Below are 14,577 nucleotides of genomic sequence, written 5' to 3'. Positions count from 1 at the left end.
CTTCAGAGCCTCGGGAGCGCTGGGTGTCGGGTCGCCTTCCCGGCCCGGCCGCCGCCTCCGAGCAGTCGACGCGGGGCTCCAGGCCTGAAGCGGGCGGGGAGGCAGGATGCAGGCGTGCGGGGGCACCGCGGCGGGTCGCCGGGCCTTCGACAGCATTTGCCCCAATAGGATGCTGGATCCGCGAGGCCGGCCGTTCGGCAAGCCCGGGAAGCTGGAGAGGAAGGTGGGGCCGCAGGACGGAGCCGGGCAGGGTCCTCATGCTCCTGGCAGTGAGGGCTGACCCGCGCTCACCGTTTCTGTGCCCGGCTAGTTCGCCCCTGCGCGGAAGCTCTTTCTCGGTAGCAGCTGCAGCAGCCCGGTGTCGGTGTACGAGGATCCCCCAGACGCCGAGCTCGCTGCGCTGCCAGGTGATACCGGTGGTCCCTGCGCGACCCCTCGGGTTCCCCGCGCCAGGTGGGTGGGGCGCGCGGGCCTCAGAAGAGCTTTTCTCCCTGGGGTTTCGGAGTCCTGGCGGCGATGCCAGCGGCGAGCCCTTGCGGGGAGGCTTAGGGTCCGCCCGACGCGTGTCTCCGGTTCTCCCTCCGCAGCCCTCACCACCATAGACCTGCAGGACCTCGCTGACTGCTCCTCGTTACTCGGGTCCGACGCGCCGCCTAGTGGTAATTCGGCCGCCTCACAGGTACCTCTCCTGGTGGAAACTCGCGGCCTATCGAAGCCCAAACTTCGATTCGGGAGTCAGTTCTCGAGTTTCCTCAAAGAATCCTTTTGGGTGGGGAGCGCAGGCACATCTGGCTAGCAGGGGGAGATGTCCTGCAGAAATCCAAGCCTCGAGGATTAGAACTTCCTCTTCCCTCCTAGTATGTTAACGGTGGCCGCATTCTCAGAACTGTTTTGACCAGCTCTGGGCAGGGAAGCTCATCTGGAGGGCTCCCCTGCCAGATGGGTCTCCCATTCCCCTCCCCATCTATTCCTTGGAGCTGTGATAAAGCAACGTGGAGGTTGCACACTGAGGGACCAGGTGGGTAGATGGGAGCAAAGTTGCTCTCTGGTCACCTATCTGTTCTCCCAACATGCCTTTCCCGGCCATTCATTAACCATTTTCATTCCCTGGATGTCTAAGGAGTGTGGAGATCGGAGAATAACTTCTCGATCAAGACTGGAAGAAACGAAGATAATTTACATTTGGAGGAAGTGGGAAGAGTGACAAAGGACTCGAAGAAATCTGACTGAAACCGTTGCTCTCTACAGAGATGGCCCTTCAGCAGTTGGGCACTTTATAAAAGTCCTTTTCGCCCCCTGCAAAGGCTGCTGTCACTTACTCACTCCCATGGGGCAAAGAGGCATTTCCCCCCAAAAACCTATCTTCTTACTTGCATCCCACTTCTACCACTTGCCAGGGCTGAGACTCTCCAGCCAGATGATGGCATCTCCCAGCACTGGTGTCTGGGAGGTCAGAAGCCTGCCTCATCGATGGATATGAATGCATCCATCGATGCATATGAATGGATATGGATAGCTAGATGCAGCCTCCAGGAAGGGTGCCAGTTCCAGGTTCCTGGCAGCAGGTGCTTGGGATATGAGGTTTCACGGGGACAGACCAAGTACAGAACTCTCCAGAGGAAATGACCGCCTCCTAGAACTGGGGTTGGGGTGGTGGAGCAAAGCTTCCCAGGGCCTCTCTAAGTGCCTCTTAGAATTGGGATAGAGCCTAGGGAGACTCAGGGTAGGTGGCAACTGAGAGCAGAGATTGTGAAGGCAACAGGTAAGAGTGGGAATTGCCCTGCAAAGGCCATTCTCCTGTTCTTTTAGGGTTTGGATGCTCAAATGAAAAAAGGCAATACATGAGCATCTTTCAACAGACCCAGAGGGCTACATCACGCCCTTACTCCAACATGTTTATTTTGCAAGAAAAAAGCCAAACCAAACCGAACAACAACAACAGAACCAAGCAGGCTCTTGCTGAAATTTTGCTTATGTATACAGAACTTAAATTTGACATCATGCTCTGCGTTAAGTTTTTTGGTTTTGTTTTGTTTTTGTTTTTTGGCTGCTGTTTGTGTTGGAGAAATGCCAGGTTTTTACCTAATTGGGAAGATAAGATTCACAGTTTCAAGTACAGAGCTCATGCCCGATGGCCCAGGCAAGAGGTCCAGGGTTTTTCCCGCTGGAAGGCAGAACTGGTACAGAAGGAGATATATCCCTAGGGGAAGATTCTGTGGGGGAACCCCCTGGCCAGTGCACACTCTGGTTATATTTCTCTTTCCTGTTGAGGAAAGTGGACAGAGAGGAAGTGCTCTAGAAGTGTTTGAGGTCCAGAGTGGGCCAAGACCTGGGATAGCACAGGAGGAATCATTTCCTGGGTGTCTGTCCCTGAGAGCTGGCCTCTAGTCTCATGGTAAGGGCTTTACTCTACTGAGAGGGAGACCTTTGAGCCCTTGGGAAATGTCTCATTTCTGACTCCTTCAACCAGGGAAGAACTTGTGCCTCAGGATTTGTCTGGGGCCCTCAGTCTTTCCTTTCTAAGCTCCCTTCCCCTTACAGACTCAGTTCTCAACTGGTGCTAGAGGTTTCCCTGGTTGAAGCTCTCCTCCCTGAAGGAAACTGATACTTGTACATTCTTTGAAGTTAGAGTCAGAATAAGTTCCTCTTCTCAGAAGTATTTGAATAGTAAAGAAGGGTGTTTGGGAGAAGAATATGATTAACCCAAAGGAAAAAAAATTGATAATAGTGGAATCAGTAGAATAGATATTTCTGATGGGCATACTGAATGCACACCTCACACCATGCTCCTTGAGAGGCTTCTTTCCCCTTCCCAGAACTGTCTTCATTGGAAGCCAGGCTTTCCTAATAGGGAAATAAAAGCTAGAGGCAATGAGGTATAGAGGAAAGAGGACTGACATAGGCACCAGCATTCTGGGACAGAAGCTCCAGTTTCACTATTTCAGAGCTGGGTGGCTTTTGACAACGCGATTTCTCTGAGCTTCAGCTTCTCCATCATGGGAGGAGTCACTTCCTGGGCCCTCCCTACTTCCTACATTGGTGTGAGAATTAACAGAGAGACTCGATGTAAAAGTTTGTGTCAACTCTGTCCACGAATTAAGGGAATAAGAAGTTTCCTGGTCACCAGCCTTTTGCAGTCTCCTTCCGTCTCACGCACCCAGGCACATTGCAGGAACCCAGGAGAGTGTCCAGTCCAAGATGCTGGAGATGCATCACGCCGTACGGGAAAAGTCAACTCCAACTTTTTGAGAAACAGAAGAGCAAGAGGGGCCACGCCTGCTGCGTGCTGAACAGAAGCACTTTCCATAGCATCCCTGGCCCCTCATATCCTAGCCTACCTTTTCTCTTTCTGTGTGGGGAGAGGTGGTTTAGTTGTGACTGAGGCTTGGCGGGATATGTGGACTCGAGTCACTGCTTTGGATGCCTCCGCACGCTGGCGGGTCTTGGTAGGAAGGAAGGTGTGTACGTACGCCATGCTCCCAGCTCTTAGAGCTGTGGCTCCTCGGCCTGTGGGAGGTAAGTCGGGGCTGAAGGTCTAAGCGGGCGCACTAGCAACGCGCCTGGTTGGCTGGTGACTGGCCAATGAGGCGGCACCGGACTATGCCGGCTGCTAGAGGCCGGACGCGGGGCGGCTGTGCTGCGCGCAGAAGGACCGACGCGCGACGCAGCAGCGCGCATTTTCAGCGCCCGGCAGGACCCTCCCGACCGGGTCCCCGCTTCGTGCGTCCCTCTCCCCACCATGGCAGTGCAAGCCTGCTGGATTCCGTGTCTCGGGCAGGGCTTTGATTTTCAGGTACAAGTTTCCGCTGCGAGCGCGAGTGCATGCAGACCTGCCATCGAGCCTGGGAGGTTAACTGTCGGTCTAGGAAGTGTTCCAGACCCGCCAGACTCAACATTAACTAGTTTGTACCTCCCGTTTGTTTCAGAACCACTCCCTGCAAACGGCAGCGGACTTCGATCTGCAGGATTTCAGAGACACCGTGGATGATCTCATTGCAGGCAAGTGCAATCTCTTTGCAGTTCAATAACGGCGGGGGTGTCCTCTACCCCTCAAATCTGACTAGTTCGGATTTCGTGGTCCTGAAAGTGGTAAACCCTGTACCTGTCAACGACTCGCCAGCAACTCATCAAAGGGTTTGGCTCATCCAAATTTAGCTTCCCCCCGCCCTTTTCCTAATGGAGAAGATGAGTCGCTGGATCTATAGCGCTTTCTTAGTTTGCCCGTGTGAGTTCTGGGAGAGAGAACCCTACGCTGTGACGTGGCCTGGAAGACGCTGAGTGACAGGAGTGTGCAGAGTAGTGCATTTGTGTGACTTCAGGCAAGTTTGCCCTGGCCACCGTGGAAATCCAGTTCAGATAATCTCAACAGGCATTTATTGAGTGCCTGCTGTGTATGTACAGGATATCAGGAAGAGCCTGGGGATCGTAAGGATTGCAGAGTGAGGGGTGCTTTACTAATAAAGAAAAATCACGTAAACCCTATACCCGCGTGATATTTTGTCCCTGCAGTTAGCTGGGCACGAGTCTGAGGCTGCAAACCCAGCTCCCTCTCTTCCTCTTCATCAGACTCATCCTCTATGATGTCGCCTCCCCTGGCGGGCGGAGACTTCCCCTTCTCTCCTTGCGACGTACTGCCGTTTGGTCCCTGTCTCTCCCCACAAGACTTGCAGTCACCGCCGCTGCGCCCTCCCGACGTGCCCCCACCAGAGCAGTACTGGAAGGAGGTGGCCGACCAGAACCAGAGGGCGTTGGGGGACGCACTCGTGGAGAATAACCAAGTAGGGACACTGGGCTGGCGTCCAGGAGTCCTTGGGGCGGGGGCAGGGTATAGGGCTCCGGGAGGAAGTGGGGTTGCAGGAGCGGGAATGAGCCCCCTTGGACGTTAGAACCAGTGGACGAGTTTACGTAGCTGCTGTTGCTCCACTGGCTCTACCTCAGTTTACAACGTCACTAAGCGGGAATAATCTTACCCACCAGATTTTTTTTTTTTTTTTTTTTTTTTTTTGCGGTACGCGGGCCTCTCACTGTTGTGGCCTCTCCCGTTGCGGAGCACAGGCTCCGGACGCGCAGGCTCAGCGGCCATGGCTCACGGGCCCAGCCGCTCCGTGGCATGTGGGATCTTCCTGGACCGGGGCACGAACCCGTGTCCCCTGCATCGGCAGGAGGACTCTCAACCACTGCGCCACCAGGGAAGCCCCATCCACCAGATTTTTAATAGGGCCACCAATACTTATTGAAGGCTTTCTATATGCCTGGTATTGTGCTCAGTTTACTTTCCTCATTAATTACTCACAACCATTGAGCTAGATACTTTCACCAGCCCCATTTTACAGATAAGGAAACTGACTTATAGGAAGGTTGAACTTCTATATCTGCCTGTTGCCCAAGTCAGCACTTCTCACCGCTACACTGAGGATTAACTGAGAAACATTTTGTCTAAGTGCTCTGTAAAAATAAATAAATAAATAAATAAATAAATAAAATTATCATTCTCACCAGTGTAAACGTCCTTGGGGCCCCAGTTTCTAATTAGACGTTAGGATCTGCGTTCAATTTATGCAGAGTGTACAGACGAGACCGAGCATGGTAGACTATCCCTGAATGTTTGGGTCTCCTCCTGCAGCTGCACGTGACGTTGACCCAGAAACAGGAGGAGATCGCCTCACTGAAGGAGCGGAACGTGCAACTGAAGGAACTCGCCAGTCGGACACGGCACCTGGCCTCGGTGCTGGATGTAAGTGGGGCGCGCGCGTGTAGAACACTGCAGAAACTCGGAAATGTTCTGTGCACCTCCCACCCAGCTCCCGGTGTTGGGAGCCGGCGGGGGTCGGGGAACGGAGAGGACCGCTGGGAGCTCGCTGAGTCACTTGCAGGCGTTGCCTAAGTCGGCCGAGTCGCGCAGTTCGAAGTGCGCCCAGGTCTCCTTTGAGCGCCCAGCACGAGGCGAGTCCGGCTGGCCCCAGGGCGGCACTCCTCCCCATCTTTTTGTAGAAGCTGATGATCACACAGTCCCGGGATTTCGGGGCGGCAGCTGAGCCCATCCCACTCAAGGCGACTTCCAAAAGGAGCCTGGAGGAGTTGTTCAGCGCTGCGGGGCAGGATTGCGCGGAAGTGGACGCCATCCTGAGGGAGATTTCCGAGCGCTGCGATGAAGCGCTGCAGAGCCGCGATCCCAAGCGGCTCCGGCTGCAGCCCGAGCCCCTGAGCACGGACGTCAGGCCTGGGAACCTGCACGGCGCCTTCCGGGGACTGCGCACAGACTGCAACCGGAGCGCGCTGAACCTGAGCCACAGTGAGCTGGAGGAGGGCGGCTCCTTCAGCACCTCCATCCGCAGCCACAGCACCATCCGTACCCTCGCTTTCCCCCAGGGCAATGCCTTCACCATCCGGACAGCCAACGGGGGTTACAAATTCCGCTGGGTCCCCAGTTGAGCTGAGATGTGGTCCTCCGAAACACTGCCCTCTCTCCAAACTGAAGCGCCTGGAAGCTAAACGGGAGTAGCTGAAACCTGGTTTCTCAGAAGAACTCCACTTGCAGAGCCGACGCCAGCCTGAAACTTTTTTTTCAGGAACAGAAACGTTTTGATACGGATGCACTGTAAAATTCTGGTACAAAATACTGTGTAGTCCCTCCCCTTTTCACAGCGAAACCGTGTGTGTATGTGTGTGTGTGTGTGTGTGCGTGCATATGTATGTGTATACATACGCTTATATATCACAGTCAATTTTTAAAGTGTTTATTTTTAGCAGCTTTGAATTACGTACTTTTTAGAGCTGGAAGGGACCTAAAAACGACTTAGGTATTTTATAATTGTAATAATGCCCTATTTTCATACGAAGCAAAAGGGGGCTCTAAGAAGTTAAGCAGTTTTCTACAAAAAGAAGCGTCATGGGCACCTCCCGAGCGCTCTCGCTAGTCTTTTAAAGATTGTAGGTCCAGAGGCCAGGTCTCTGGGTGAACGTTTCAATACGTCACTCACTTCCCCTGATCACTTAATTTTGTTACTATTGGAATCTTTCATTTTAGCCGCCAGAATAAAAAATTAGGAGAGGTTAGGGTTAGGAATTCCTAAACACTTGTCTTAGGGCAGGCAAAAAAACAGAGGAAAGTGAGGATTCTCAGAGTCGATGCGTTATTGACAAAATAGGTGCTAAACACGTTTGTTTGTAATGATCATTTACATAATTTTGTAAGATTTATGATAAATGTTTATATTAATTGTATATAGTTTTATTTGTCTAGACAGAATAACCACAAGAAAAGCAAACTTAGTAAGAAACACATTGTTTTAAGAAAATGGTACATCCCACATGAAAAAGAATGTGCATATTTTAGGGTGTTCATATTTTTGGGGCACAGAAGCCAAGTGTGGAAACCTTGGTAAAAGTAAAACTATCTATTTGAATTCCATGGATAAAACTGGGGTACACATTCATGTTTTATATTTCTTGGCTTCATCTTCTAAGAAAAACTTAGGTGTTATATGGTGCCTTCTCTTTGCCTTTTCTTTATCCCCTTTTGCGTGGGCTTCCTTTTTCTACTCTGTTGTGAAGTTTTGTTAGTAGAGTATGTCAAGTCGTGATTTGTCCTAACCTCCACAGTTCTCAACAGGAGGGCTGCTTCTTGCCTTTGGGGGCTCAGCATGGGCAAGTGTCCAACCCTGTTACACCACATTGCTGGTTCTGCCATCCGAATGCCATCTGAATGGAGAGATCAGGTTACAGGTGAGCTGGGCAGGCTGGCGGAACCTGCTTCTCCAGTTTGTCCTGTGTAACTGTTATCTGTATTTAAATGGCCATTTTGAAAACAAACAAGAAAGTGATAAAATAGAGCACATTTCCTCATACTTTGTCTAACAAATGGACTCTTAAATGGGCCTCAGCAGCTGTGGCTCACGGGCTCCAGAGCACAGGCTCAGTAGTCGTGGCGCATGGGCTTAGTCGCTTCACGGCATGTGGGATCCTCCTGGACCAGGGCTCAAACCCGTGTCCCCTGCATTGGCAGGCAGATTCCCAACCACTTTGCCACCAAGGAAGCCCTGAGAATTCTTTTCATCAGTGTGAATATAAAGTTACTACAGTTCAGCATCAGAAGAAACAGAAAATAAAAACAAAACCCCTTAACTTGTTTCAAGAAACAATCAGCTTGTGAAAAGTTCTTTTCCTCTCCACTCCTCAGTTAGTATCTTCATAATGCATTAGCTTCAATGACAGAAAACTTAAAAAATTATCTATATGTATTTTTCTATTTGTCTTATGCCTGGAATTTAAAAAATTACAAGAGCTATCAAGACTTCTGTGTGTGGTAGTAGGTGGTTTTATGGCCTTCCCCATGCTGAATGAGCCCACAAACCAGAGCTTCTTTGACCTGGTGTTTTCCTCACTTCTTTGGGAAGCTAACCACCCAATGACTGAGTGCTTATACCAGCAATGAAGGGAGCTGTGCCCACTAATTTATGTCCTTACATTCTTTACACGATGCGAATTCTTTGTACTGCTTGTTGCTGATTTAGTAGGAAACCTCAGTGAGAGCAACTTTAAACCAAATCTTAGCCATTTTCTCCATGATTCTTTGAGCCTATATTCAGCTATGTGATCTAGTGTAGCTCAAGAAGACATGTTAGCCTGAAATTATCCCAATAATTCCTTCATTTCCAATAGGAGCAGGCACTGTTCAAGGTGTTTGGGAGATAGTCATGAACAAAACGAAGTCCTTGCTGTCATGAAGTGTGCATTCTAGTGGGGGAGACAGATACTGAACAAACAGCATATAATGTCTAATAATTAACATGTTATATAGGAAATAAAGCAGGGTCTAGGGATAGTATGTGACAGGAATTATTATTTTAGATAACATGGTTGGAGTGTTTCTAAACAGTTTCTATAGCAGCAAAATCAGTTTAAAAAAAGAGGCACACACACTTTAACTGAATTATTTTTTAAGGAAATGACCTCATAATTGCAACACTTAGATGTTGTTCTAAAGTAGTGGTTCTTAAATTGTAGCATGTATCAGAATCATCTATAGGGCTTATTAAAACCCACCTTGCTGGGCCCCATCACCAGAGTTTCTGATTCAGTGAGTCTGGGTAAAGCCTGAGAATGTGAATTTCTAACAAGGTGCCAGGTGATGTTGATGCCTGGGTCTAGGGCCACCTTTGAGACCACTGTTGTAAAGAAATTTTTTAAAGATCACTTTAACAAGGTTAAAACAAACAAAAACCAATTTACCTGATGTTATGCAAATAATTCTTGTGATTTAGGATTAAGTTTTTAATGATACAAAACACACTACATTCAAACAAGAGCTATATTTCAAAAAGTTGGAAGTGACAGTAATGTGCTTTGAAAAATGATGTTAGATGACCCAGAAGGTAGCTTCAATGATGAGATGAATACCTTCAATGAAGGACTTGATGTTGAAGATAAATGTGAAGAGTCTGAATAATATTACTTATGAAATGTGTTAAAGAAGCTCAATTCAGTTGGCCCCTAATGTGGGCAGAGAGATCAGGACCTAGTCCTAATTCTTCTAATTAACTCAAAGATCACTTAGAAGAATAATATGTAACAGTTGAAGAATTATGGTATCATTAATTTATAATATTAGCTAATGATATTTTTGTGTCTATGTTTAACCTAAAGGAGAACTAGGCAGTACAATGATATTTAAAGAATTTAAAATTATTTGGAGCAATGATATGACCAATAAGGGATTAATATCCAACATATATAAACAGCTCATACAACTCAACATCAAAAAAACAAACAACCCAATTTAAAAATGGGCAGAAGAATTGAATATACATTTTTCCAAAGAGGAAATGTAGATGGCCAACAGGCACATGAAAAGATTCTCAGCATTGCTAATCAACAGAGAAATGCAAATGAGAACCCCAATGAAATATCACCTCACACATCTCAGAATGGCTATCTTCAAAAAGAACAAAAATAACAAATTTGGCGAGGATGTGGAGAAAAGAGAATCCTTGTGCACTCTTGGTGGGAATGTAAATTGGTGCAGCCACTGTGGAAAACAGTATGGAGGTTTCTCAAAATACTAAAAATAGAACTACCATATGACCCAGCAATTCTGCTCCTGAGTATATACTTAAAAATCTCCAAAACACTAACTCAAAAAGATACATGCACCCCAATTTTCACAACAGCATTATCTACAATTGCCAAGACATGGAAACAATTTAAATGTCCATCAACAGATGAATGGATAAAGAAGATGTGGGGGTATATATACAATGGAATATTACTCAGCCATTAAAAACAATGAAATTTTGCCATTTGCAACAACATGGATGGACTTGGAGGGCATTTTGCTAAGTGAGGTAAGTCAGACAGAGAAAGACAAACACTGCATGATATCACTTATATGTTGAATCTAAAAAATACAACAAACTAGTGAATACGACAAAAAAGAAGCAGACTCATAGGTATAGAGAACAAACTAGTAGTTACCAGTGGGGAGGGAGAAAGGGGGAATATAGGGGTGGGGGAGTGGGAGCTACAAACTATTGGGTGTAAGATAGGCTCAAGGATGTATTGTACAGCACAGGGAGTAAAGCCAATATTCTGTAATAACTGTAAGTGGAAAGTAAGTTTTAAAAATTATATAAAAATAAAAGAATTTTTTAAAAGACACTAAATTTTGATAATATTCAAATTCATAAAAATAGTTCATGCACAAGCCAAAATGTTCACTTAACAAAAGAAAATCATTATATCGATAGTTTGCAGTTTATACTGGTTGTCTCTATTTTTTTTTAAATAGATCTTTATTGGAGTATAATTGCTTCACAATACTGTGTTAGTTTCTGTTGTACACCAAAGTGAATCAGCCATATGCATACATATGTCCCCATATCCCCTCCCTCTTGACCTCCCTTCCATCCTCCCTATCCTACCCCTTTAGGTCATGGCAAAGCACCGAGCTTATCTCCCTGTTCTATGCTGCTGCTTCCCACTAGCTAACTATTTTACATTCAGTAGTATATATATGTCGATGCTACTCTCACTTTGCCCCAGCTTCCTCCTCCCACCCCATGTCCTCAAGTCCATTCTCTACGTCTACGTCTTTATTCCTGCCCTGTCACTAGGTTCATCAGTACCACTTTTTTTTCTAGATTCCATGTATATGCGTTAGAATATGGTATTTGTTTTTCTCTTTCTGACTTACTCCACTCTGTATGACAGACTCTATATCCATCCACCTCACTACAAATAACTCAATTTCATTTCTATTTATGGCTGAGTAATATTCCATTGTATATATGTGCCACATCTTCTTTATCCATTCATCTGTTGATGGACATTTAGGTTGGTTCCGTGTCCTGGCTACTGTAAATAAATACTACTGTGAACATTGTGGTACATGTATCGTTTTGAATTATGGTTTTCTCAGGGTATATGCCCAGTAGTGGGATTGCTGGGTCGTATGGTAGCTCTATTTTTAGTTTTGTAAGGAACCTCCATACTGTTTTCCATAGTGGTTGTATCAATTTACATTCCCACCAACAGGGCAGGAGGGTTCCCTTTTCACCACACCCTTTCCAGCATTTATTGTTTCTAGATTTTTTGATAATAGCCATTCTGACCAGTTTGAGGTGATACCTCATTGCAGTTTTGATTTGCATTTCTCTAATAATTAATGATGTCGAGCATCTTTTCATGTGCCTCTTGGCCATCGGTATGTCTTCCTTGGTGAAATGTCTATTTAGGTCTTCCACCCATTTTTTAATTCGATTGTTCTTTTTTTGATATTGAGCTCCATGAGCTGTTCGTATATTTTGGAGATTAATCCTTTGTTGTTTCATTTACAAATATTTTCTCCCATTCTGAGGGTTGTCTTTTGGTCTTGTTTATGGTCTCCTTTGCTGTGCAAAAGCTTTTAAGTTTAATTAAGTCCCATTTGTTTATTTTTGTTTTTATTTCCATTACTCTAGGAGATGGGTCAAAAAAGATCTTGCTGTGGTTTATGTCAAAGAGTGTTTTTCCTATGTTTTCCTCTAAGAGTTTTATAATGTCTGGTCTTACATTTAGGTCTTTAATCCATTTGGAGTTTATTTTTGTGTATGGTGTTAGGGAGTGTTCTAATTTCATTCTTTTACATGTAGCTGTCCACTTTCCCCAACACCACTTATTGAAGAGGCTGTCTGTTCTCCATTGTATGTTCTTGCCTCTTTTGTCATGAATTAGGTGACCATATGTGCGTGGGTTTATCTCTGGGCATTCTATCCTGTACCATTGATCTACATTTCTGTTTTTGTGCCAGTACCATACTGTCTTGATTACTGTAGCTTTGTGGTATAGTTTGAAGTTAGGGAGCCTGATTCTTCCAACTCCATTTTTCTTTCTCAAGATTGCTTTGGCTATTTGGGGTCTTTTGTGTTTCCATACGAATTGTAAAATTTTTTGTTCTAATTTTGTGAAGAATGCCATTGGTAATTTTATAGGGATTGCATTGAATCTGTAGATTGCTTTGGGTAGTATAGTCATTTTCACAATGTTGATTCTTCCAATCCAAGAACATGGTATATTTCTCCATCTGTTTATGTCATCTTTGATTTCTTTCATCAGTGTTTTATAGTTTTCTGAGTGCAAGTCTTTTGCCTTCTTAGGCAGGTTTATTCCTAGGTATTTTATTCTTTTTGTTGCAATGGTAAATGGCATTGTTTCCTTAATTTTTCTTTCTGATTTTTTGTTGTTGGTGTATTGGAATGCCAGAGACTTCTGTGCATTATTTTTGTCTCTGGCAACCTTACCAAATTCATTGATTAGCTCTAGTAGTTTTCTGGTAGCATCTTTAGGATTTTCTATGTATACCGTGTCATCCACAAACAGTGACAGTTTTATTTCTTTTCCAATTTATATTCCTTTTATTTCTTTTTCTTCTCTGATTGCCATGGCTAGGACTTCCAAAACTATGCTGAATAAGAGTGGCGAGAGTGGACATCCCTGTCTTCTTCCTGATCTTAGTGGAAATACTTTCAGTTTTTCACCATTGAGTATGATGCTTGCTGTGGGTTTGCCATATATGACCTTTATTATGCCCATTTTCTGGAGAGTTTTTTATCACAAATTTGTGTTTTTTATCACAAATTTGTGTTTTTTATCACAAATTTGTGTTTTATCACAAATTTGTGTTGAATTTTGTCAAAAGCTTTTTATGCATCTATTGAGATGATCATATGGTTTTTATTCCTTAATTTGCTAATCTGGTGTATCACATTGATTGATTTGCATATATTGAAGAATTCTTGCGTTCTTGGGATAAATCCCACTTGATCATGGTGTATGATCCTTTTAATGTGCTGTTGGATTCTGTTTGCTAGTATTTTGTTCTGGATATTTGCATGTATGTTCATCAGTGATGTTGGTCTATAATCTTCTTTTTTTGTGATATATTTTTCTGGTTTTGGTATCAGGGTGATGGTGGCTTCATAAAATGAATTTGGGAATGTTTCTCCCTCTGCAATTTTTTGGAAGAGTTTGAGAAGGATCGGTGTCAGCTCTTCTCTAAATGTTTGATAGAATTCGCCTGTGAAGCCATCTGGTCCTGGACTTTTGTTTGTTGGAATATTTTAAATTATGGTTTCAGTTTCATTACTTGTGATAGGTCTGTTTATATTTTCTAATTCTTCCTGGTTCAGTCTTGGAAGATTGTACCTTTTCAAAGAATTTGTCCATTTCTTCGTGGTTGTCATTTTATTGGCACATAGTTGTTTGTAGTAGTCTCTTATAATCCTTTGTATTTCTGCAGTATCAGTTGTGATTTTTCCTTTTTCTTTTCTAATTTTATTGATTTACATCCTCTACCTATTTTTCTGATGAGTTAAAGGGTTTATCAATTTTGTTTATCTTCTCAAAGAACCAGCTTTTACTTTTACTGATCTTTGCTATTGTTTTCTTCTTTTTTATTTCATTTATTTCTGCTCTGATTTTTATGATTTCTTTCCTTCTACTTACTTTGGATTTTCTTTGTTCTTCTTTCTCTAGATGTTTTAAGTGTAGGTTTAGATTGTTTATTTGAGATTTTTCTTGTTTCTTGAGGTGAGATTGAATTGCTATACACTTCCCTCTTAGAACTGCTTTTGCTGCGTCCAGTAGGTTTTGGGTCATTGTGTTTTCATTGTCATTTGTTTCTATGTATTTTTAAATTTCTTCTTTGATTTATTCAGTGATCTCTTGGTTATTTAGTAGCACACTGTTTAGCCTCCATGTATTTGGGTTTTTTTACAGTTTTTTTTCCTGTAATTGATTTCCAATCTCATAGCATTGTGGTCAGAAAAGGTACTTGATATGATTTCAATTTTCTCAAATTTTCCAAGGCTTGATTTGTGTCCCAAGATGTGATCTATCTTGGAGAACGTTCCATGCTCACTTGAGAAGAAAGTGTATTCTGCCACTTTTGGGTGGAATGTTCTATAAATATCAATTAAATCTATCTGGTCTATTGTGTCATTTAAAGCTTGTGTTTCCTTATTTATCTGCTGTTTGGATGATCTGTCCATTGTTGTAAGTGGCGTGTTAAAGTCCCCTACTATTATTGTGTTACAGTGAATT

The 14,577-nt window shown here is 44.5% G+C and overlaps 1 protein-coding gene across 1 annotated transcript; it reads left to right on the top strand.

Annotated features, from left to right (window-relative positions):
- Positions 1–106: 106 nt before the first annotated feature.
- On the top strand, positions 107–6,432 carry MCIDAS (multiciliate differentiation and DNA synthesis associated cell cycle protein). The gene is made up of 7 exons (XM_065875379.1): positions 107–223; positions 311–407; positions 588–679; positions 3,927–3,999; positions 4,567–4,778; positions 5,624–5,734; positions 5,992–6,432. Exons 1-7 carry the CDS (start codon positions 107–109, stop codon positions 6,430–6,432), a joined length of 1,143 nt encoding a protein of 380 aa, XP_065731451.1.
- Positions 6,433–14,577: the final 8,145 nt, after the last annotated feature.

Source organism: Phocoena phocoena, chromosome 3 (assembly GCF_963924675.1).
Source record: "Phocoena phocoena chromosome 3, mPhoPho1.1, whole genome shotgun sequence".
Taxonomy (NCBI): domain Eukaryota; kingdom Metazoa; phylum Chordata; class Mammalia; order Artiodactyla; family Phocoenidae; genus Phocoena; species Phocoena phocoena.
The sequence above is the reverse complement of the archived record's forward strand: the minus strand, read 5'-3'. Positions and strand labels throughout refer to the sequence as shown.